The 26,727-nt window shown below is 31.5% G+C and overlaps 2 protein-coding genes across 4 annotated transcripts in view; one reads left to right on the top strand and one right to left on the bottom strand.

Moving 5' to 3' along the window:
* LOC148613191 (uncharacterized) overlaps nt 1–1,359 on the bottom strand; it is a 164,652-nt gene extending 163,293 nt beyond the window's left edge. Inside the window, exon 1 of one of the 2 annotated variants that reach the window (XM_088586413.1) lies at nt 1,218–1,359. The gene's annotated coding sequence lies outside the window, so the exon portion shown is untranslated. The remainder of the gene's footprint in view (nt 1–1,217) is intronic. The other variant, XM_088586414.1, reaches the window with a different exon arrangement.
* Nucleotides 1,360–1,422: 63 nt separating this feature from the next.
* Nucleotides 1,423–26,727, top strand: part of LOC148613190 (TPR repeat-containing protein DDB_G0287407-like) — a 41,906-nt gene continuing 16,601 nt past the window's right edge. Inside the window, exons 1-11 of one of the 2 annotated variants that reach the window (XM_088586421.1) lie at nt 1,423–1,557; nt 3,575–3,626; nt 6,347–6,532; nt 10,780–10,964; nt 12,129–12,239; nt 14,933–15,050; nt 16,064–16,159; nt 18,746–18,860; nt 21,505–21,648; nt 23,149–23,267; nt 24,906–25,011. In XM_088586421.1, the coding sequence (XP_088442547.1) occupies nt 3,582–3,626; nt 6,347–6,532; nt 10,780–10,964; nt 12,129–12,239; nt 14,933–15,050; nt 16,064–16,159; nt 18,746–18,860; nt 21,505–21,648; nt 23,149–23,267; nt 24,906–25,011 (1,225 nt within the window). In that variant the 5' untranslated portion in view covers nt 1,423–1,557; nt 3,575–3,581. Of the gene's footprint in view, nt 1,558–3,574; nt 3,627–6,335; nt 6,533–10,779; nt 10,965–12,128; nt 12,240–14,932; nt 15,051–16,063; nt 16,160–18,745; nt 18,861–21,504; nt 21,649–23,148; nt 23,268–24,905; nt 25,012–26,727 lie in introns of both variants that reach the window. The other variant, XM_088586422.1, reaches the window with a different exon arrangement.

The following is a 26,727-nucleotide window of genomic DNA, read 5'->3' as shown; positions in this document are numbered from 1 at the left end:
AGCTGAAATTCAATTTTGCTAGTAGAAATTATTTCCACTAGCTAAAACTTGCTAGTGGAATTCCATATGTCATCCCTGAATACCTATTTAAAATTTCATGGATACACATTTTATTTGCAGAGTAATCAAGAGAACCATGATTCCAGCGGAAATCAAAAGAATCGAAGACAAAGACCAGACACAGAAAACAGACAAACAAAACAAAAAACATTAAAAAAAACAAAATAATACACACAATGTAACAAAAGTAAATGAGCAACTTAGACTCCACTAAAAACTGGGAGCATGGACCAGGTGCAGTTTAAGCAAGCCAAGATTTTTTTCAAATATCAAAGTAATGATTTAATGTTGATGCCACTAAACAGATTTTTTGCCAAACAGAACCAAATCACATGTAAGTGACGACATCATGAAGAACTTCTACATTCCTTGCTTCAAAAAAAAAATCCTCATGGCATAAGGTACAGGTCTGTATATATAGTTGAGTTTGCATATCTCATTAGTGATGTCATATTCATTAATTTGCATATCATTAAGTGTCAAATTCGTTGGCAAATAAACAACTAAATAAACAACTGACAATAACATGATTAGAATCCAAATTTTCAAAACTTTATAACTTCGTTATTTTTTATCCAATTTTTGTTCTGTAAAATGTTTCATTTAGATAAAATAATTCATATTTTGTATGTGAATTTATAATTCTTTTACTGGGAAAATAAATATGTACTGATATTCATATGTAAATCTCTATTTTTTTGTATAGAATTATAATTAAAATTAAAATCTGATCCACTTATAGTATAATTACAGAATATTAATTTGAAAATTCCATGGATAAAAAGAATTTTATTTGCAATTTTGGAAACCAAAAGAATTTTTTCCATTATCTTAAAAAATGAAAAAGTTATGATGATTTAAAGTTGATGCCTCCCGACTAAAACCGAATCATATGTACAAGTAGTGATGAGACATATCTCCTTAAATACAGGTCTACGAATATAAGGAGTAGTTTAATTTCTGAGGCAAGTACAAGTGCTGGTGCTTTTGTGGCCAAAATTGGCACATACAATTTTATTTACTGGTATGTGTTTCATATAAAAGAATAGCCACAGTCTTTCTCTCCAGTAATTTTTCTAGCCTACTAGTACTACTATAGGCGTTATCTCAGTCCAGTCACCTAATTATTCAATCTTATCTTATCTCTGGACAATAACCTTTAAAAGTCCCTGAAAATTTTTGACTTAAAATTTACAATCTTTTCTTGCTATTCAATGGTTGGTCTTCTGTATGATTCTAATATTAAAGTGATGTCTGCAACATTTCTTCTGTCAAAATGTCGCGCGCTGTGATGCTGGGTGATATCCGGTCAAGGTAATTTCAAGAAGGGATCGACCGGAAATAATTCACGTTTGATTCCGTAATCGGAAAAATTTATCATATCCCTGCCAAATCCTCCGTTGACAATAATGTAAACAAATAGAAAATTGTAGTTTTGCATAGTGTTTTTAGTAATGAAAACGTACTTCTCTATATCTCCCGTACCAACTCATATAGGTAAGCTTTGTTTTACATTGTGTGAGTTCAATTCCCAATTTAAATCATTTGTATGACATACATTGTAGCCTTGCATGCCTCGAGCCTCGACAAATGAATTTCCTGGTTCAATTTCATGAACGTTCATTTGACCGATCTGATTTAACACTGCACATTCTTTATTATGTAAAAATAAATTCTTCACCATGGAAATGTTGTTCAAGTTAAGGTAGATAATACTTTCTGTTTAAAAAAAATACACAATGTATTTGCATCTGCATGTGCCTGATAGATTCATTCAGATATATTTTTTATCTCAATTGATTGTACTAAATCAAAGGTTATGCATATTACAATATAGGCATAAAGGGCTCACACTATTGGGCCAATTAGGCAAAAAACACGCCCTGGAGTTGCTCGTTTCGCCCTCAGACGAAATCAAAAGTAAAGTGAAGTCGCCCTCTCATTTTCAGACATCGCCTATGATTGGGACTGTACCCAAAGGTGGTCTTTCCCTTTGAGTTAAATTTATCTCAGTTGATAATTCGTTAGAAAACCCAAAGAGTTTATTTTGATCTTTGTGTTTCAAAACAGACCAGTAAATTCACCATTTCGATGGAACATTTCTTAAGCTTGAGACAAGATTATACTGACTGCTACAATATGTGTCAATAAAGTTTTAGTCTTGAATTGTCAGTAATAAATTTTTAGTCTTGAATTGTCAGTAATAAATTTTTAACATGATTATTGATACTTTTGATCAATTTATATCAAGAGACTGGATATTTTTTTTACAAGAAATCATTATGGATTCAGTGGGATCAGAAAAAAAACAGAACAAAATAAAAATTCCAACAGAAGGTCACTGCCTGAAATTTTCTACTTCAGTGCTGGTAAAAAAGAAACAATCAATAGGGCAATGCATTGCTTTGCTGAATCATATAATGATTTTGCTGTAATAAATTTGGTAAGGGGTAGAGGTATAGATTAGAAATTCAATATCATGAATATATGAACAGTCAATCTTTCAGTCAGCAGGCTAATTTCATTTTGTCCAAAATATTTAGTTACTTACATATGTAGCTTAAAGGAAAAGTAACGTTTATCGCAATCAAAGAAAATGAATACATGTAGATGAAAATGCTTGCTTACATATATATTGTTTGCATGTAAGTAGTATATACACTACTGATTTTAATTTCTCCACTCTTCACAGTTGAGTCACTCATGTCTTCCACTGTAATTCCACTCAGTATGACTCCACCAGAGTAAAGTTAGGATAAAATTGCTCCATTTCATTACTTTTCAATATTTTTTTCTGTCACATAACTGAGAAATGTTATCATACTGCTAGAACCATTAAATATACCATGGTATAAAGACAGGAGTAGTAAACTACAGACAATTTTTGAAATAGTGACTCCACTGTGGAGAATGGAGACACTGTTACTCCACTCATAATATCTCCACTGTAGAGAGTGGAGAAATTAAAATTTGTGTTGACAGTAGTGTAACGCATAATTTTAATAAACATTAGTAAAAGATGTGCGTACACATTCACTTCTTCCTGTTCATTCCCCACTTCTCCCTATTGTCTCTCTGAAAGAGAAGTCATTTCTCCCTGTTTTTCTCAAGTAGCTTGAGCCCTGGATATATTTCATATTGATATTCCAATGATAAATCGATCTCAATTTTGATTTGATGAAATTGAAAACTATAGGCCTATCGCAGAGTGAAGTGGAATGACACATGTATAGTATGTTAACGTGACTTACACAGTAAAATGTAATTGACTACAACAAAATGTTTGGAGAAATTAAGCATTAAGCATTTTCATTATTGATTTTATAGGTCAACAGGTAGTGTGTACATGTTGTGTTGCAATGTCATTTTCAGCTGTAGCTCAGGCAATATCATTTATCTAGTTATAAGAGACCACTCAAAAAGGTCAAAATTCATTAGAAATATTTTATTTTGACTACATTTTGTTTTTTGTGCAACACTAACATCAATATACTAAGATGAATGTATGTTTCAGGCAGAAAATGTACAAGAAATATAAAGAGGAGCTGAATGTGAAAAATGAAAAGGTAAAATACATTGTATATTCAGTTTAAAAAAAAAGTTATCTATATAATATATGTACAAATGTGGGCATGTACATTTTGTACAAGTGTTCTTGCTAGTATTTGAAAAGGACAGGGTGCTAAAACAAAAAAGGGCACTTTAGCCTGGGAAGCATGATTGAAAAAAGGGCACTTTCTGAAAACAGTAATATGTGTATTAGGCTAGTTTAGATCATATTAAAGACATTTCTAAAAATAGATCATATTTTCAACGAAATCAATGTTCAAAAATAGAGAGCTATATTTATACACATGCCGATCCCTATGAAAAAATCCTAACTTTTTATCAGACAAATAACATATAAAATACATATGTTCAACACCTGAAATAAAAACAATATGTTTAAAATTATATCAGTTTAATTTATAAGATTTTAAAATATGAAATTGAAGTTGAAACTGTATTTAGAATATTGACTAACTAGTTAATAGTGCTCTGACATATTGCACAGCCTCCTCTGTTTTACTCTAAAACAGTATCAACAACTTTGTCTAAATCAAAGCACCGAAGGTGCTGAAACTCGGGAGCTGCAAGATAGGTTCCCAATGTTTATTTTTTATTTGGGATATCTGTGAAATATTTAAAGTTTAAAAGAGAATCACGCATTAATTTGAAGACAGCATTTCCGTCCTCGAAGTTATCTGCCGGAAGCCCTTTTGTCATTCTTATACTTACAATACTCGAAGCCACTCACATGACTTCCAAGTAAAACAAGTCAAACATGACTTTATCACAATTTAATTTGATGTATAAAAAATTTTCCAATGTGGATTGTTTAAGTCTGTTTCTATGTTTGTTTTTGAACGATATTGAACTTTTGTTTTTTGGCTGCATTCGTTTTACTTTGCTCCTTTAAGGAGGCAGACCTAGGGTAAGGGACATAACTCTTACAAACCATTGGAACGTTTGCATTTACCATTTTGCATTAATCTCATGTAAGCATCAAAGTAACTTGGACTGATTTCATTCTGTTTCAAATGAAAGCTTGAAAGACATTAGTGAAATTTAATGTGATACAAACATATCAATGATTTCATGGGTTATGTCCGTTACCCTAGGTCTACCTTCTTAAATCTTTTATTAATTTATGTGTCTTTGTATAAAGTACACTAAACAGACATTTTTTCATATTTCAGAGCGAACATTTGGGGTCACTGAAAACTTTTTCATGTTATATTAAAAATACTAAAATTCCTGTTACATTTCTATGAAATATTTTCTCACCAATTATCTTCCCATAAATGGGCTTTTTACAATTACTGTTTGTAATTCTACCATACAAAATATTATGTACATGTATATTAAAATAATTTAAACATATTATTATACCCGAATGAAACAAAATTTGGGGTGGGGGTATATAGGAATCACTCCGTGTGTCTGTCCCTCTGTCTGTACACATTTCTTGTATGCGCAACTCCTCCTAAACCGCTCAAAGGATTTTGAAGAAATTTTTAGGGAGGTTGGGCATCATATATACAGATGTGCATGAACGAATATACAATTAGTAACTTTTTGGGGGACTACAACGGGTGAAAGTTGTACTCACAGTTTATACATTCACTTGCATTTGAAGCGGCGGATACTCTTTTTGTTAGCTTGCTCAAAGTGTTTCTAGTTTTTACACCATTATAAACACTAGTAGTCAATTGACAATATATATGTCTGTATGATTTTGCAAGATTACAGAAAATTTGGGTTAAGAAAGTATGAAGTTCTTGAATACTGGGAATTGATTTGGTTACATGTATATGTATGTCCATGTTTGCAAAATTTATCTATTAGGGTGTTCATGTGAAAATTTTAGTTCTAGTCTTCTGCAAAGCTCAGACTTTTTAGATGGACATTTGGTTCTGCAAGTAAAACAGTAGTACAATTATTTGTTTCATTTTCTTTGACTTCCTGTATAACAAGAAATAGGAAAAATAACCTAAATTTGTGCATGTACATGTACAAACATCTACAGAAAATCCAGAATGAAAGTTACTACATGTACGTCCAAAACAGCAATACAAAAGTTAAGGTACTAATTTTTTTTACTACCTTTGTAATCTCAGCGAAAAGTCCTCACGCCAAGTGCAGGAGGTTGTGGTTTTGATTCCCATTTGAGTCAACCCAAAGACTTTAAAAATGGTAGTCACTGTTCTTCGCTTAATATGCAACATGTGGAGAATAAAGTGACAACTTATTGAAATGGAATCTAAATAATGTGTCTTATTAGCGTGACTCGCCTACCTGCTGGCTGTTACTTTGACTATTAGCTTGCACAATCAAAATCTAGGTCAGTGGGTCTGACTAGAACTAAAAGGGTCTGTTTTGTCTGATATGTTCCCATCTTAAAATGCATGAAATATATTTAACCACAATCATTAAATCAATCTGATTTTTTTTACAACTGGTTGAGACAAAATGAAGAAAAAAATTGCCAGATTAAGTCAAAATGTAATACATTTGTATTGCAAATATGCAACTAACATGTACATGAATTTTTTTTTATTATTTTTAAATTACAAAATGAATATGTAAGATACTTAAGTAGGACATTTTTTTCTACTTCACAAAACCTAAATTGCATTAACCTGTAATGTAAATAAAATTAAGATTTCTCACTTACTTTCAGTTAATTGATATTTTGTGTACAGATTGCATTTACTTCAAAAATTGTATTGTAGTAATTTTTCAGTATATTGACAAAGATTTGAAGAGGCTGGTTGACAGTTGTTGGGAGGCTGTTGATAAACAATGTCGAGATTACAAACCTCCAATGTCTCCCACCAACAGAGGTGATCGAGGATGGAAAGTTGTCAGAGTGTTTGTCTCATCCACCTTTACAGATTTTTTTAATGAAAGAGAACTTTTGGTGAAAAAGGTATACTTATGAAATATATAAAAAGGTATACTAATGAAATGTATAAAATAAGGTATACTTATGAAATGTATAAAAAGATATACATGTACTTATGAAATATATAAAAAGCTATACTATTGAAATATATGAAAATGAATATTATACAAAAATGGGATCTACTGGACTTAGAACAGTAGTGATGATCGATAGACACAAATTTAAATTATTTTTTTTTATTGAAAGAGAATTTTTGGCAAAGAAGATATGCATATGACATGTATAAAATTGGTTATATTGGACTTTTTGGCTATGTCGATTCAAAATTTTGGTAATTATTAAAAAGTTTTTCTCTTATTTCCAAGTTTCATAGTTAGTTGAGTTGTCTCCCTTTCAAGAGAGGCATTATATACATTGTATTTTCAGCTGCAGTTGTGTAAGTCCCCATTTGCCAAAATGTTAATTTTGTGAATAAATAGTTAAGTTTAATCTGGTTTGTTATTCTATAAGTATAGTGTCATGAATTTCATTGAATATAAAGGTTCATACATGTACATGAGAAAAGTTATGGGCTTGGTTTAGTTTCAGGTATTATGTCAAAGGTACACTGTGTTCGGTCATTTATTCACTACAAAACAAAAAGCATTGTTGAAAAATATAAGTTTGTTTACAATGGCGAAATACAGTATTTGAAACTTTAGGTGCTTTGTTTGTTCATATTTATATATGTACAATATGTACATGTAAATATGAGATTTGGGTGAAATATGGTATGGCAATGTTGTTTGTTCTTTACACAGAAATAGAGTAATAAACTGTAGTTAATGATTTTTCAAACTGAGGTGATAGATAGAAATTTTTAATACAATAAAATATATATGTATGTCATGTAATGTTGTTAAACATATCAAATTGGTCTGATTTTTAAGTAGCAGTCTTTGTTAGAATCATGCAAAATCTGAAAAATGTGATACACCACAAGAAAGGGTACATATTTTTTTTTGTAATTAAGTTGTTTTTTGGGTCTTTATTATGAAATGTGTAATTATTCATTCAAATCTGTCTGCTCTTAGGAGATAATCAACGTTAAAAATCCAATAGATTCTATTGTATTTGAGTGTCATTTACAGAGTTATCGCCCTTAATTTTGAAACCTACAGTGCATTCTATACAATTTTTTTCTTCCAAGAACATTGGTTATTTAGAAAACTGAATATTAATTTCTGTTTACTAAGCCAATTCTAACAAAATATCAAAAATAAAAATATATAGGCTTTTTATCCATAAATCACTTTTTGCTTGATTCTTAGCTGGAGTACTACTTAATTACGGTCTCTTGGATCATATTTAAAAGGACTTATACTCAACGTAAGTTCAAGCCCTTTTTCAATTTAACCATAATTTTCTTCAGTCATTCTTTTATCAAGGCAGAGTTGTCTTCTTTGTATTTTTTATGCATTTCTAAGTTTATAAAAACCAAACATCAGTACTTACGATTGATATGCACAATCAAAAAAAAAATTATAATTCCTTACAAGAAATTCTGTTGTAATTCTGCCATATTAAAATACTGATATTTGTTTTTTTTTAATTTCTATGTTTGACAAAAATGTAATTTCTCACAAATTTGAAAATAAACAATTATTTATTAGGAACGATAACCTTCAGAAGAATTTTTGACACAAAATAAGGTGGTACATCTTTGTTTTCGTCAAACTATCAACAATCGAAAATCATTTTTGGAACAAAATCATGGCCAATTTGACAATGTAAACATTGTGATCTGGATCTAAAATCTCATCGTATTTGAACAATTCACATTTTATGGAGAAGCTGTTTTGTGATATGAATGAGCAAGTTGTTTAACACATTTTAAATATAGGTAGGTGTCAATAAAACTGTTCACTAGTTTATTTCAGTTTTGAAAGATATGTATGTGATGCCAAGTATAGGGGCAAACATAAATTTTACATGATTTTCAGTTACACTGAGCAATTAAAATTTTAGATAGAATAAATGTGAAATTCATATGAATAAAGTCTTCATTATAATTCCATTTTAACTAATTTCACATTTAATTCATATTTCATGTGAAAATACATGTGAACAATTTTTGCCTGTGCATTTCCGTTTCCATGACTTATTGCATAAGCACATTGTTGCTTAAGTACACTGGTAAAATTGCAACATATGTTTTCATATGTTTTAAAGGGAACATATGTTTATGCTTGTGTTTTTATGCATTTAAAAATACTTCTAAATTCATGAGTACAGTCCTTGAACCGATCCGTGCAACACTTTGACGGATCAATGACTGTTGACTGGTTGATCCCTGACGGATAGATGACTGTTGACTGATTGATCGCTGACGGATCGATGACTGATGATCGATCTGTTTGATTATGTAAAAGGGCGTAAAATCTGTTGAAAATAAAAGAAATGTAAAATTAAAGTATAAATTCATGTTTAAATCTATTACATTATGTAAATATGTGTAAAATTGACAAAGTAAACAACAAAACCATAAAATACATTGACTGCTCTGTGGTCACGTGATGCGATCACCAGTTTAATTGATCAGTTTGATGGATGGATGACTGACCGGAAACTGATCGGTGATCGATGACCGATCACAATTTTTGTTGCACAGATCAGTTCAGGTACTGTACCATAATCTTAATTTTCATATATGAAATTCTGTTGAAAGAGTAATCAAGGGAACCAAGGTTATAGTGGTAATCAAAAGAATGTAATCCAGGGACAAAGACCAGACATGGAAAACAGATATACACAACAAAGAACATAAAGTAACGAAAATCATACATACAAAGTAACAAAAGCAAATGAGCAACTGAAAATGAACACATGTAATTGCCATATCATTTTTTATTCACTCATTTTTCATTAATTGATACGTGGTCCATAACATATGAAAAACATATGTTGCAATTTTATTTCTGTGTAGACATATGCTTGCCTTTATATAGCCAAAAGTCCAAAGCCTTTGTCTAATATAATTTGTTTTTGTCATTGTTAGGGCACTCATTTGGAATCCTGCATAGTTTTCACTGAAATGTTCAGATTCAGGCTCTTTCTAGAAAACTTTCATGGACAGGACTGAGTAGACGTGCAAATGATGTTGATTCCAACATGTATATGCACACAACTTAGCTTGATCAATTGATAGTAGTTAATTGAGGTTTTACGTCCCATGACAGATATTTCATGCATTTCAAAGTGATGTTTTTAAAGTCATTGATAGTAAATGACTATCTAATAAGTTTCAATCTACAATTGTTTAATTGAATATTTTATCTTAAATTTGTATAGCCTAAATGTATGCACCTTTGAAGGGTATCCCATTGTATCTTGACAGTTGATTGGTTCTATCCTAAATTATACCCCCTACTCAATGATATTTATAGAATAATTAATTGGAAAGAGTAAATAACCAAAATATTATTACGAGTGCTGAATAATGCCATGATTTAAAGAGTGTTTATCTTCAAGCATTCTTGGCATGAGTTATTCACGATAACCAATTGTTTATCCTATTTATTATATATAGGTACTTAATTTATCATTATTTTCAACATGAATTTAAAAATCTGTGATTGGCGGATTGATATCAAAGTTGCAACATTTTGACGGAAGAAAGTCCAAGAGTGAAATAACCAAATTTATTTCATAGTGTGAATTATTGGAATTTATTACTCTGGGAACATTCAATAAAACACTGATATCTATATAATAAGTTGGAATCTGTCATTCAAAGAGATTGTCATTTTATAAATCTGAATTTCATCACAATTATCTTGTCTCCAAATGTAGTAAATGTACATGTACAGATTGATTTCAAATTTTGGTATGTTGCCTTAGATAGATGGGGAAAATGTAGTCATTAATTTTGGTTGCTGTCAGATATCAACTACATTTTACTTGTTTTGTGTGGCTTCTTTTTAACTTTATGGATTGCTTGGCTGCTTTGGTATTATTGATTTCAAATATGGCATGTGGCTTAAACCTTTATATAGAAGGTACATGTAAGTGATTTTTGTTACTGTGGTATGGGTGGGTGTATATAGGGCAACTTATACAACTTCACATTTGCCTAGCCTAGAGCTAACCCTACAACTTGTCTTAACTAGATACTTGATGAAGTCCCTTTATTTTAATATAAATATATTTTGAACCTTGATAAACTTATTTTCATTCTGGAAAGATGAAATGGATTTCATCTGAATATTTATGTAGCCTGAATATCTTTGAAGGTTTTCCCAGAGTTGAGAGAATGGTGCCACAAACGCCATTTACAGCTGATAGAGTGTGACCTCAGGTGGGGAGTTCCTAAAGAGGCTACCTCAGAGGAGGTTATACAGACTTGCCTAGAGGAACTGAACAGATGTCACGAAGAAACCAATAGTCAGCCATTTTTTATCGGGTTGCTTGGAAAAAGGTAAATTAATATATGTTTCACAAAATTAAAATTTAATTGTGGATTTTATTTGTTTTTCCCATCTTAATAATGGTTATTTGTTAGTAGATGTTCATTGAAATGCACTGAAAATGGAATAATTCAAGGGCAAAAAGCCTCATTTTTCTAATGCTCTTTTGAACAGTTTTTTTAGCAAATCCAGTGATGCAGTGATCAAATAATGGTCTTTAAATTAGAGAAAGCATCCTTGAGTGAAACTAAATTGTCAATTTGATGGAATTTTGACAGCATGTTTCTGATTTTTCCCATTTTGCATGATTCTTATGAAAACTTACACTTAACCCAAAAGATGTTCATACTTGTTAAAAATACCTTGTGAAAAAAGTGCATTTATTTGGGCGACCAAACATTCAATATACTGCCATATGACCCTCATCATCATAAACTATTTGCTAAATGTTTCCATAACTGTTCAATAAATCGATACCAAAAGCACTGGTACCTGGGCAATTAACTACTTCAGGATTGTTCTCAGTAACACAAAAAACTTGGACATAATTTAAGAATTGGCAATATTAAAATAGTGTGCATATTTTGTTTATTGCACTTCGCACAATAAACAATATGCACATGGAAAATTTATGATATTTTTCAATAGACAAAATTTTTATAGAGCCAATTCTTATTAATTAATTTTAAAACATATTTTAATCTTTAAACATGAGAAAAGTGGCTCTGAATTTAACTGAATAGGGACATGTCAGTATTTTTTTATCCATTGAGATATAACAAAATTATTTTAACCAATCAGATTACAGTATTTAATTTAAATTAATTTATAAGATTATATTAAAATCTGCTACAATGGGAAAAGGGGAATAACTTAAACACTAATAGAAATCAACAAAGTTACATCATACTCACATGTATTGTTTCAGCACAAATTCTCAATCTGAAGAGTTGAGGATGTATTTTTCTTCATAATAGACCAGATATATGTCCAGGGTCTGTAATTACAGCCCTTAGAAAACTGTAATAGTCCTCGGAGTTGCCTTAGATCATTGTAGTCTTCCCTGGGCCCTTATTACAGTCCTTGGGCATATAACTAAAACACATTTAATAGTTTCTGCCCCTTTATCAATTTCACAAATTGATTTTAAATACAAGTTTTTACTGACTATTTAGGTACGGTTGGATACCAGGTGTGAGCGACATTTCTACCGAACTGAAACAGAAACTTCAGTGGGTTGACAATACATCCATAACATTCATGGAAATACTACATGGAGCATACAGGTATGTATTATGGATTGTAACACCCCTACTAGGACTCTATGGGGGTATATAGTGAAAGGAATGTCCATTCTTCCTTCCTTCCTTCATTCATTCCAGAGGGGATCCTTCTCTGATCTGTTACTCTTCCTACATCACGGAGTGGAATTAATTAAACTTTTTCAGAATCTTTATTACATATTTCCGTTGTGCACTATTTTAGATTTTGATCCAAAGGTATGTTTTTATTTGGCCTAAACAATTAAACTTCCTAAGTCCATAACATGTTGCAAAATCGTGTATCATCCATAAGTTTTACTTCCTTATCTCATATCTTGCATCTTGAAGTAAAGTGACAAATTTCAAATGAACATTATTTATGTATAATAGATTAATATTTACATATGTTTATCTTTCTGAATTAACATTACTTAAATATTCAAATAAGAATGAAATGACCTTTGGCATCTTGGTCAATATTCAAGACTGTATACACAGGTATTTTATTTAGTGGATTACTGTTATCAAACTCTGAAGAATTATAAAATTTCATAAATGCCTGATATTAATGGATTCTAGTTGAAACAAATTCTTTGGGTTGTCTTTATAGATTCTGGTTGAACTAAATTCATTTGGTCATCCATTTTTGGGTTCTGGTAGAACCAAGTTCTCAAAGTCATTTATTCAAAGTTATGGCTGAACAAATTCTTTAGGTCATTCATTGATGGGTTCTTGTTGATCCAAGTTCTTTTGGTCATCCATTTTTGGGTTCCAACTGACCCGAGTTCTGTAGGTCATCCATTTTTAGATTCTGGTTGAACCAAGGATCCGGAAACTGTCAAAAATGCCAGTCATTGACCAACAAATTTTGCAAATGACCGACAACCATTTTCCGATTTCAGACATGAAAAATTTGTCAACCCTTATAAGTTACAGTCAGCGTGGTTTTATTACTGTATAAAAATCTTGTCTACCTGTCTTCTAATTGTGTATTGAAAATTATTTGACAGAAGTATGTCAATATTAATTAGCCAATGTGCAGCCACCTGTAACTGCGATTTTACCTGTAACTGATTAGTTGATTGCATAATTAAATTAATGATACACATGCAGCACTATTGCATATGCAAATTAATTGAAGTGACTCAGAGAATTTTCATATATCTATTACTTGATTTAAATAAGAAAAAGACTGAAAAATCCATCATTTTCCCATCGATCTTTCAGTAGTATCGGAAGCACATGGTGCTGAAACTACGAACCATTCGTAGTTTGTAATTATTAATTCATCAATTGAATCTTTTTAATACAGAAATCAACAATCCATTCAAATCAATATACATTAAAATGTAATCGCGATTTTATTTTTAAAACAATCAACATTTTTTTCATCATTCATAAGTTTTGGGCTGTTTGCTGATGTGATGAAAAAGTCGAATGCTGCAATGTTTTGTTTACATGTCAGAACATACATGTGTGGTCAAAACCGAACTGGTTCACTTGTTCAGATATTTTGTAAAAGACAATTCCAATATTTATCTTTAAATAACTACAAAAAAGGGTTTTTAAAGTCTATTCTTGATCTAGGCAGAAATTTGATAAAATGTCCAACACAGGCTGTCAAAATTTCCGGACCCCTTGGTTGAACCAATTTTACTAGGTCATTCATTTATAGGTTTTGGTTGAACCAATTTGTCTAGGTCATTCATTGATGGGTTCTGGTTGAACAAAGTCTCTAGGTCATTTATTTATAGGTTTATAGGCTCTTGTTGAACAAAGTTCTCTAGGTCATCAATATTTCCTGGTTTATCATCAACAAAGGGAAAGTATTGTACAGTGGAACTGTCTTGGTCTTATAGAAGCCTGTGCTCCTCAAGAGCAGTATCCCAGTGTCATACAATATTTTGACCTCTGCCAAATATTGACTCTCATGTGAAAATTTCATTGCGAAATTTTTATGATAATTTGACCTCCCTGTTAAAATTATCCCAGGGGTCAATATTTCATATGATATATTGACCCCAGGTTAAGATATCATAGATATTTTAAGCCCGGGGTCAATATTTTGTGGGGGTCCAAATATTATATGACACCAGCCAAGTCATACACCGGGCTTTCAAATGTTCCAGGACTAACCCATCGTAAATCCCGAAGTTGGTGGCCCCCTGTCCAAATACTTCAATGCAAAATTGGTGATGTAGATTGCAAAGTCAAATGTTCCAGGCCTAACCCACCGTAAATCCCAAAGTTGGTGGCTTCCTCTCCATATACTTCAGTGCAAAGTTTGGTAATGTAGGTTGCAAAGTCAATGTCAAAAGATCAAATATTTTACAGTTGGTGGCCCTGACATTGCCCTGTTTTCTGTACCACAGGTCCAGCAAAGAATACTATGCAAGTATATGAATTAGTATTGTGACTATCAGAGATGCAATTCGGTACTTGAATCTAAAATATGATTCCAGATATTTTTTTTTACAGTTTATTTTAAATGAAACAGAAACACAAATTTAAATCATGTGAACCATGAGAGATCAATGATTACATTGAACTTTCTTTCATAGGCAGCTGTGATTAAAATTAATTCATCAGAACATCACAATTGTAAATATTGAAACATGATTTGGATTCACTACATCATGATTAAGATTCTTCTAAAAGAAATAAACCCTGAATAGTAAGTACTATACTATTAATGTACATTTGTAATTTTTTTGTAGATGCAGAAGTCCAAATGCTGCATTCTTTATTAGATCTGATGATGTTCTTAAGTCTGTACCTGAAAAGCAGAAGCCAAGATTTGTGGATTGTGAGGAACTAAATCAGCAACATTTAGAGGTAAATCAGACTTCTTCAGATTCTGATTTCGCTGTTGCAATTCTTGTAAATTTACTTCCAATTTTATTGGTTTTTTCTTCTTTGTTTTTACTAAGAGTAGTCAAGGAAATCAAAATTTGAGTTGAAATTAAAAGAATATACTGACGGATAAAGATGACAGGGAATACAGACACAGACTACAAAGAACATGAAATAACCAAAACAACACATACAAAAAAAAAACGAAAATAAAAGAGCAACCTGGATTCCAGGTAAGGAGGTAGACCTTGAGTAAGGGAAGTAACTTTTGAAATCATTGATATGTTTGTATCATATTCAATTTTACCGAAGCCTATCAAGCTTTTTTTGAAACACTATGAAATCAATCCAAGTTAGTTTGATGCTTACATGAGATTGTTGTCAAATGCTGAATACAAACATTCCAATGATTTGTAAGAGTTGTGTCCCTTACCCTTACCCTAAGTCTTCTACCTTAAAACTGGTGCATGGACAAGATGCACTTCTTCTTTTCTAAAAACACCTCCAAGTTGCCCATAAAATGTCTATTCCAGGGTAACATATGCTTACCAGACCAGTGTTCCAGGATTCACATTACCCGTTACCCGTGGTAAGTGAGTTTTCAGGTCGGGAAAGTCCTTTGGGAGCTTTTAGTTACCTGTGGGGAAGTCAGTTTTAAAGTTTGGGTATATTGAAAAGAAGTTCTTACTTTCCTGACCTGTGGCAATTATTTCTGAATTTATTTCAGCAGAATCAAATCTAAGGAAATGCATTGTTGATGAACATTTCTCATGAAAAATCCTTAGATAAGTCGAAGTCGAGGCTGACACTTCACTGAAAAAAATATTGACTTATAGTCTGGAAAATACAGTATTTATATTTTTCTTTCCACAAGATATATTTCACACAACAGGATTTAAAAATAACCATATGCCCTTCATACTTGGATAACTCTGTCTTTGGAGTAAACTTGCTGAGGCTCTTGCTCAGTTAAATTTTGAAACACTTTATTTTAGGAACTCCACAAGAGAGTAAGGGAAACATTTCCTGGACAAGTGTTTGATTATAGCTGTAGTGTAGATGGTACTGAAGATATGTCTGGCAGAGAGAGGGTAGGTAACGTTTTAACTTTAACAATGGAAATCCAATCTTGGTTACTATTCTTAATAGGATTAGAGATTGTTATAAGAGCATAGTGTCCTTTCATCAGTTTGTCTATTCTTCCTTGGACACCGTTATAGCTCACCTGGCCATAGGTCATGTGAACTATTGCCATCACTTGGCATCCTATGTTGTAGTCATCTGTTGTTGTTATCATTAACAGTTTTTCTAAAATCCTCTTCTCTGTAACCATTGGACCTAAAAGAACCAAACGTTTGATATAAATGTTCCTTAGGGTATTCTTAGAACTGATGTGTGATTTTTGATCTTATGACAAACATGGCCAACATTAATAAAAGTAGAACATAGGGGTCAGACAGAAGTTTTTCGCATATATCTCTAAAACTGTTAGGTTTACCAAAATTCTGACATGGCAAAAGCATGATGAGATTTATCAGTAGTCAAATGTTTGTTTTAATCTTTGAAGCCATGTTGGAGTTATTGCCCTTTTTTCAATTTTGTTTTGCTATTTTTAATGTTATTTCTTTCAAAAATCTTCTCTGTTACTACTTGATAAATAAGAACCAAACTTGGTATGAGGGTATTCTGCATAGAATTGATGTGTTGATTTTTGATGTGTCGAAAAACATGGCCAACATTACTAAAAATTGAACATTTGGATTAGACAGAAGTTTTTCTCTTATATCTCCAAAACTGTTTTGCCAAATTCCTTCAATAGCCGAAATGATCCTTATGATAAGGCCTACAAAAGTCTGCATTGGGTCAGTGATGTCAGATGACTCCTTGGTAGAATTATTGCCATTGAAAGGCAAAAATTGATGTATTTTTACAGTTTTTAGCCAATATCTTGAAAACTATGATAGATCGACAGAAACTTTCAATTGCTGAAATGATCCTTACGATAAGGCCTACAAAATTCTGCTTTTGATCAAAGATATCAGATGGCTCATTGTTACAGTTATTGCCATTTAAAGGACAGGGTTTTTTTAGACAATTTTCAGCCAATGACTTGAAAACTATAACTATTTATATCTACTACCTAGGCCATCCTGTTACATTACATACATCTTTAACCTTTCATTTATTTCTTATTTTTGTAGGATTAAGGATAAGTTTCTTAAAGATGTATTGTTGTAGGTATATTGAATTTTTTTCCGCATGCTGTGCCTGTGTTTCATTGTTTTTGTTTGTTTGTTTGTTTTTTTGTTTTGGTTTATGAAAAAATTCCATTAATTAAGGTATATAATATCTATTCATGTATTTCTTGTTTATAGATTTTCCTAATTTTTATCAAAGATGACCTTGAATGAACAAATTGTAAAATTTTGATATAAAAAACATAGAAATGGACTTATTTTGGTCTAGTTGAACCTTAATGTAGATGATTTTTTTGGTTCCGTAGTGAATTTTCACAATAAACAAAAGATACTGTGATTGTATTTTTATTAGTGGAGTACCAATGTTCATGGATTTCTTAGGTAAGGTTAGCCATGAAATTTCATTCCCAACAAAAAGGATTATTTATTTTAAATTGTATGACAGGATCATCAAAACCACAAATTCAAGAATCCACGAACTTGTGCTTTTCCCCTAAATCAAAAAATTTCATACTCACAGATATAAGTTCTTTCACAGTTGTCTTAGGTTCTTAGGTACTTCTCCATCTAAGAATCAAGCAAAATATGGATAAAGTGTGGCACATGAAGGAAATAAACACAGAGATGTTATTGCATCAACCAAGTAATCATACCCAATAACCTCCAGAAATAACCATCATAGTGTTTGTAAAATTTGCCTTTTTAAGATATTGGTTCTCTCTAGAATTAATTTCAATTATTTTACCATACTTAGTTCAATATTCTTTTAAAATGGTTTAAAGCAATTTGTTGTACATCATTTCAAATGCTATAAGCTCATTGAAAACACATTCTTCTGTATGATTTTGCAAGATGATAGAAAAGAATTCTCAATACATTCTACCTAAACATGATTTTTTTTTGTTAGTTGGATTGTTATTTTGGAGATATTGATTTTTTAACTTTTTGCAGACATTATCAGTAAGTGGAACAGTTAAATTTTAGTTTTTTCATGAATTTTTATTGTATGATGCTTTCAAAGGGAGATAATCCAACTTAGGCATTTTAAATGTTTTTATGTACATCTATCGGGGATATCAGTCAGTGAACTCACTCTGTAATCTGATTGTATGGTTTTGTAGACCAGTGACTGTTGTAATAAGTGATTATTTTAAAAGTTTGGATGCAATCGGTTTTCACAGAAATCTTTTCAAGGGGATGATTTTTGGGAATTCAAACTGTAGTACTGTAATTTAATCATGCATGTATGCTTGTCATCTAGATACAGCCTTCTTTTTTGTAAGATTTTTTAAAACTTTGATTAATTATTGGTTACTATGAAAGCTTGGTGGGATTAATTTCACAGAAATCCCTATTTATAGGATCGATATGTTGCTGTCTTGAGCTGAGTGTCCAACACGAGTTCATAGTTTTGAAAGTTGCTCACTCAAGCATCAAGCTTTACCTGTAATTATGATAACTATCTTTGAACTGTTGTAGGTGAAGTTCTCCAATCTAGATAACTTTTGTGACCAAGCTTTAGAGTTTCTTAAGAAAGCCATTACCAACATGTATGATACAGATACCAACAAGACTGTTAATGAAGATGATATAGGTACAATATTATATTATACCCCCACCCAACAAGTGGGCACATTGTCTGTCTGTCTGTCTGTTTGTCCATCTGTCTTTCTGTCTGTCTTAATTTTGTCATCAATATCTCAGTTTCTAATGGATTGATTTATTTTAATGTTGATGAGTAATCAAGGGAACCGAGATTCTAGCAGAATTCAAAGGCATGTAGTCCAGAGACAAAGACCAGACATGGAAAACAGACAAACACATAAAAGAACATAAAATAACCAAAATAATACATACACAGTAACAAAAGTAAATGAGCAACTCGGACTTCACTAAAAACTGGGAGCATTGACCAGGTGCACAGGTAGAGTAAGCATCTTTTGCTTGTCTAGAAACACCTATTAAGTTGCTCATGAAAAGTCAAATCTGGGGTAGACGAAAGAAGAAAGGAAAATTATGACACATTGAACAAATCAGTTTTCATGGTGCAGATGGATACACCATAATAATCAACAAGTTCATGATGATGACCTTAAAACTTTTGTAGTAATGACTTTTAGCAACATAACCCTGTTCTAGAAGCCTAACTGTAAGAAGTCTAGCACATTACAAAAAGTCGGTGTAGTCTTGGCAAGCTCTGGTATAAGGTAGGAGTTGTGATATAAAAACTCCATATGCAGGTGCTGAAGGGATGTTGCCAGAGATGAAAGGAAAGTTGACAATATGGATGTGTGGATTTATATATATGGAATATAGGTTATAAGGGATTTTTGGTGCTCTCTAATATCAACTTCCTGTTGCCATATTTCACTACATGGAATGATAGAGAAAATTTTCTTCACAAAAATCTATGTTCCCAATGAATGGATTGATTTCAAATTTAGTGTGTGGCTTCATTTAGATTGGACATATGTTTTTAAAATTTTGTGTGCTGTTCAATATCAGCTTGCTGTATGAGTTGCGGTATACCTAGCTTGACAACATGTGCAACTTTCTTTTTTGTTGTTGTTTTCTTTTTTTATATATATTGTATTGTATTTTTCCTGCAGATGTGCTTTTTCTCATTTCTTTCATTCGTGTTATTCAAGTCCAAATTCCTTGGGACATTCAAACAATCTTGGGGAATATAATGCAAAATAGTAAAGAGACAAAAAATATTTCAAGGTAATCTGTTAATTCAGTTTTGAAAGTTAAAATTTTAAATTTCTCACCTGAGGCTTGACATATGTATGTTTTGTTCATATAAGCATTGATTTGTTCTATTGTTAGTCAATCATTTTTGACATTATCCTTATATTTTTCAATAAATTAATTTGAGATAAATACTGTAATCTGATTGGTTAAAATAATTTTGTTTTATCTCAATAGATAAACAAAAAATATTGACACGCCCCTATTATATATTTTTTGTTTATTGCACTTCGTGCAATAAACAATATGCACATGGGAAATTTATGTTATTTTTCAATAGACAAAATTTTTATATTGCTAATTCTTAAAGAAATTTTACAAAATGGATGAATTTATTAATTACCATTATTTCACAGACATATTATGGTACAGCATGATCTGTTCATCCACACATCAAAAGAAAAACTCAAAGGTTCTGTTTTATTTTTTTTTGTTTTTCGAATATTGATTTTAGAGTTTTGATGTGTTGAAAAATATGGCCAACGTTACTAAAAATTGAACAATGCCATAACTAGTTAATGGTTAAGTTCTATCAGCTGTTTATTAATGAATCTGATATATGAATAGTTATTGGTTTATTAATCCAAAAATAATACGTTCAATTCAGACACTTTCAAACCTTTGTCCAGATCTTAATAGCTCCCCCTTTTTTCATATTATATGGGACCATCTCAAAACATCTAAATATATGAAAATTTAGAGCTGATTGGAGTTGCCCCCCCTTGCACCTTACATTGTGTATTACATTGTCTACTCATTGTAATGTCTTTCTCTTATGTATAATTTTGATATATATTTATATACCAAATCAATTTAATCATCTGTAAATGGAGTTTGGAGACTATATAATGTATGTTTTACTGCTCAACCTTGGACATTGTGATTGGTTAAATAAATTATTTTGAATCTTGTTTCTTGTGAAAGAATAGTAATGAATGCTGTGATACTGAATTCATGGGTACCAATTCTTGTAATTTAGGGGGAATATGTTAGTTAGTAATTCCTTGAATACGTGGATTTGATAACTCCATCTTACGAATGAAATTGAAATTCCCTTTTTGTTGGGAACAAAATTGTGTGTTTTCCAGTAGTAGGCTCCTTCGTTGTTAACTCTGATTACAGCAAACTACAAAGTCTTCAAGATAAGCTTCTGTTTACAGTTCCAAGAAAAGATGTTTTGAGATGGCCCCTAAGAATATGCCTTAATTGATGGTAAAAAGCTGCCATGAAAGATTCATTCTAATTAAAATTAGATTTTAATTGCTCCCCCTTTTTTCTAGCAGCTTTTTACAACATAGAAAAAAGGGGAGCAATTAAAATATAATTTTAATTAGTGTGAAAGGTTTGAAATATAATTTTTGTTCTTCGTTTAACAATCAAAAACCTTTTACAATTGTTTTCATATATATTGAGGTGAGGAGTTCTGCGAAAATTTAAAAGTCAACAACTTAATAAAAAAAATTTCATCTTCAATTTCACTGTTACAGAAGAGGAGAACCAGAGACTCTATGTAGAGGATAAAGCAGAGTTTGTAGTGGGTCAGGATCTTATCATTAATAAACTCAGAGCATACCTAAACGGAGATAATTTGGAAGGTGTGGATACAGCCTCAGAAGAAAAGGCATTTGTCAGTAAGAACTGAATACCTGATATATGTTGGCTAATACATGTAGCACAGATTCTATCCAAACTCAATGAGTGGGTGGTATAGTGGAATAACCTTGTCCATCCAATTATGAAGTGTATTGATTCCACTCCGTCCAATCCAATACGTATCATAAATGTTGCCTGACAATATGATTTGTGTCATGATCATTTCTGGGATATCATATTGGTGTTGATGGATCACCTGATTGAAAAAAGGGTGGTATATAGTGATCATGGTGTCCTTTTGTTTATATATCCATCCGTCGTCCCCAGTTTTTATCCACTGAAATCCCTGAATGGAATTTGATAAAACTTTTACTGAATCTTTCTTACATGGTACTATCATGCACCTCCTGTTTTGTTTTTCCATTTGAATGACTATTTGGATTTTCTGATGCAATGCATGGACTTTGTCATTGTTTGACTCGGGGAGACCTTCTTCTAATCCACAACTCCTCTGAAATCACTGAATGGATTTTGATGAAACATTCACAGATTCTTTATTACATGATGTCATTGTGCACCTCCTGTTTTGTTTTCCCACCTGAATTACCTAGCTTTCTTTACACTTTTTACTAGTTTCTATTAGAATTTAATGAATTCTAAAAGTACTTGCAGTTCATATGCTTAAGTAAGAACAATTTTAAAATTTCTTACAATAAATCCCATTGTAATTCTGCCATGTAAGCCCCTATTGATAACTAATACTGTTCATTAGATTCCTCAATTCCTGTGTTCACAAAAAATGTAATTTCTCACATGTTAAAAAATAAACAAGAATTTGGTGGGAATTATAACCTTCAACAGAATTTTGACACTAAATTTGGCAATAAACTGAAAATTGTCATGGTAACAGAATCATGGCTGATTCAACAATGTAAAGATTGTGATGCTAGATTGTAATGTCATTGGATGTTAACGGCTCAAATTTAAGGGGGACTTCCTTTTATTATTCCAATGTGTAAGTCATTTAACACAACTTAAACAAAAAGGTAGGTGTAGGTGTCAATAAAGTTGAAGTCCAAATTTAATTCAAATTTGAACATTATGTTACATATGTGACACCATGGAAACTCCATTTGATCATTGTTTTACCCAAAGCAATAGCAAAGGCTAAAATAATGACATAAATGGCAAGCCTGTGGTAAACAATGATAAAATGGAGTTTCTGTGATTTATTTCAATTGTAATAGGACTATTTTCTTCACATTTTTTAATAGATCAGCCTATTGTGGTAAAACAATGATAAAATGGAGTTTCCATTATTTATTTTGATTCTTATAGCACTAGTTTCTTCATATTTTTTAATAGACGCATCCTATGTGTTGCAGGAAATTTTGGTCATGTGTTTATCACTTTTTTACTTTTAACTATGGCTATGGTCTAAAGAGCTTTGAAGCGCATCATATTAGAATATTTGTTCTCCATCAGGCACTCAACCACACTTGGCAATGCTTTATGGAAAGTGAAATTGTGTATTTCAGGAGATCCCAAGTTTTGGGGGGAACCACATCAAGATGACAGCATGATAATGTGTGTGAAAGGTCCTCCTGGTTATGGAAAGTCATGTATTTTAGCAACAGTTGTTAGGGACTGTCTCAAAGTAAGGTTTTCTTTCATTGATTTAAACTTGAACTTAGAAAAACTTGAAATAGACTGATTGCTGAAACTGTGAAAAAAATTTCTTGGTTTACAGTAACCTGTCTCCAACGAAAGGGGCTTAACCTTTACAAAACGTTGATGTGTTTGTTTAAACCATTTTATATAAATCTCATGTAAACATCTAAGTGATTTAAATTTACTAGTATTTCATTCTGTTTCAAATGTATGTTTTTGTGATTTTGTGAAATTTAATATGATAAAAACACATCACTGATTTTATTAGTTATGTCCCTTAGCCTAGTTCTGCCTCCTAGATTAAAGCCTTTCCTTAAATTAAATGCTTTAAACTGGATAATTTTCACACAAAATTTGTTTCACAGTTTTTCTCTTTTCAATCAACTTACATGCAGTCTTAAATTAGTAATGAATTTTAAATTATTTTAATTGTTCATTAAGACTCCTAATTGTATGAAATCTTCAATGAAGTGAAAAACTGACTGCCTTATCAGGTTTTTTTTCGTGTTACTGTGAAAGTTACAAAAAATGAAGTGCCCTAAATAAAAATTTTACCAGTTTTGTGTAAACAAAAGTTGAATGTTTTCACATTGGTCAATCAACTTTATTGCAGTCTTAAATTAATGCTCATTCAGTCTCCTAATTGTATGAAAACTTTGATGAAGGAAAAACTCACTGCTTCATCAGGTTTTTATCAAGTTACTGTGAAAGTTACAAAAAATGAAATGTCCTAAAGTAAAAATGTAATAGTTTTGTTTAAACAAAAATTGACTGTTTTCACATTGGTTATATTGATATTTTGTTGTTTTTTTTTTTGTTTACTTTGTTTATAAAGCAAAATCTATTTTATCCTACTTTGATATGGGGTATCAGGCCTTTCATTAAAAGGCGGTACCAGGTAATTTTAATCCCCTAAGCCACTGAAAGGTATCTCCTGAATTTTAAAATTTCATACATTTTTAATAAAACAAAATGATGAAAAGTTCCTCCTAAAAAACCAAAGGTACCTGCATTGCAAAAAAGTAATGAAACCCCTGGGGTATAATAGTGACAGGGGCATTAGTCCTTCCTTCCTCCCTTTCTCTCTTCCTTCCTTCCTTACTTCCTTAATTTGAAGTTTGTGGCATAACCATTTTAGAATATGGGGGTAAAAATATATGTTTTATTATAACTCATGTACAATGTTTGTTTTTCTTCAATTTTTGATAATTCCTTTTTTATTGTGTTCCTTATTTAATTCTGGTTAACAAATGTTTAACGCAGGTTTAATGTGTTTTGGGCCATTTTCATGTTATAAGGGGTCAAAGGGATCACACCCCGAAAAAATCGACTTTTTAGCTCACCTGGCCAAAGGCCATGTGAGCTATTGCCATCACTTGGCGTCCATCGTCGTCGTCTGTCGTCATCGTTAACAATTATACAAAACTCTTCTCCTCTGAAACTACTTGACTAATTAGAACCAAAACTAGTTGAGGTGTCCATAATGAATTGTAAGTCCTTATGCTTAAGTGTGTCAAAAACTAATATTGTGTCCACACTTAACTCAACTGTTTAGGGTTTTCCATTGTGGTCTAAGCTTTTTATTGAATATCATATGAAATTGTTTTTTTTTTTTTAATTACAGAAAGGACATGATATCTTTTATCATTTTGTTGGTTGTTCTGCTACCAGTAAGAAGACAGAGTTTTTTTACGAGCGTTTGATCAACTGTCTACGAAAGAAAATATCAGGTCTGTATGAATCCAAACCCTTATAATGGCTCGAAACTGTTGCATATCCATTAAATGGTTAGTTAAGTGTCTTTGTAAGAATCAGGCAGTGGGTGAAACATGGTATGAAAAAAAAACATCTGTTTGTTAATGTAATTTGACTATTTGCACCATTAGAATCAAAGAGAACAGTCCAGATTTCCATATCTTGTTGATGCATTGAGATTTAATTTCATTGTAATGCACTGTAAGTTAAGATTTAAAAGGCTGATAACTCTGTCAAAAAACTCATTTTTCTAACATTCTATTGAAAAATTTATGAGCAAATCCAGAGATGCAGAGATCAAATAATGGTCTCTTTAAACAGAGAAAGCATCCTTGAGTGAAATTATATTGTCTGATTGGTGGGGTTTTGACATGCAGTTTCTGATATTTCCCATTATGCCTGATTCTTACAAATTTCTCACTGGATTTGCTCAGAAAAATGTCAATAGAATGTTAGAAAAAGGACATTTTTGACAGTTATCTGCACTTGAAATGTTCAATTTCAGTGCATTTAAATGAAATTATCGTATAACTCAAAATACCAAAATGATATGGAAAACATCTCTGTTTTCCTTGATTCTGATGATGCAAATAGTCAAAATAAACTTTCAAAATGGTGTTTTTTTTTCATATCATATTTCACCCAGTGCCTGATTCTTACAGAGACTGATTATTGCAGTGAAGCAGTGTCTAAATCTTTTTTCATTCAGTTAAGACAGGTGTTCAGTTTACACAGGTTTAATAATGCATTGATTTCAGAAGGTGTCTCATTTACACAGGTTAAAATGCATTTATTTCAGGTGTTGAACATATGTATTTTATATGTTATTTGTCTGATAAAAAGTTAGGATTTTTTCATAGGGATCGGCATGTGTATAAATATAGCTCTCTATTTTTGAACATTGATTTCGTTGAAAATATGATCTATTTTTAGAAATGTCTTTAATATGATCTAAACTAGCCTAATACACATATTACTGTTTTCAGAAAGTGCCCTTTTTTCAATCATGCTTCCCAGGCTAAAGTGCCCTTTTTTGTTTTAGCACCCTGACCTTTTCAAATACTAGCAAGAACACTTTTATTTCTTATTCTGAATCAGTTACAGACCACATAACCAGTCTTAGTTTTTTCATTTTGAGATGCACTTTTGAGATAAATTTTATATACATGTATATCATACCAGAAATTAGCACTTTGCAAGAGTAATTGTTCTTGATTTGCTTTAATTTAGTTGATTTAAGTGTGAATATATGGTTTTCTCAAAAGTACAGATTTGAATACAAAAAAGACTACTGTAATAAAAAATAGAGCATCTGAAGACCAAAAAACTATGTTTATTCATTGAGTTTTTGTAGAACATGAATCACCAGTACCATAGGCAGTATCTGAATTTTATTGGGACTTGTACTTAAAATCTGGGGTGAAAATAAATGCTCCAGGAAGTTTAGCAGTTCCTGCTTCTTGAAATACACCCACCGAGCTGCTGTTTTGGTTGTTGAAGGTCAAGCCTGGTGAAAGAATTAAGTCATCCACAACTGTCTGAGGGTGCTTATGCATTACAGTACATATTATATTTAAAAACAAATTGATAAGGAAAACAACAAAATTATAGAACTGATATACTCCTGGCATTAGTAAAAATGATATGGTAGGAATTTCTCCAAGTTGCTGGACATAATGTAAAAAAAGGGG

This window comes from Perna viridis, chromosome 6, assembly GCF_037379345.1.
Source record: "Perna viridis isolate PV_CMFRI_1.1 ecotype Kerala chromosome 6, ASM3737934v1, whole genome shotgun sequence".
NCBI lineage: Eukaryota > Metazoa > Mollusca > Bivalvia > Mytilida > Mytilidae > Perna > Perna viridis.
This window is presented reverse-complemented; position numbering and strand designations above follow the sequence as displayed.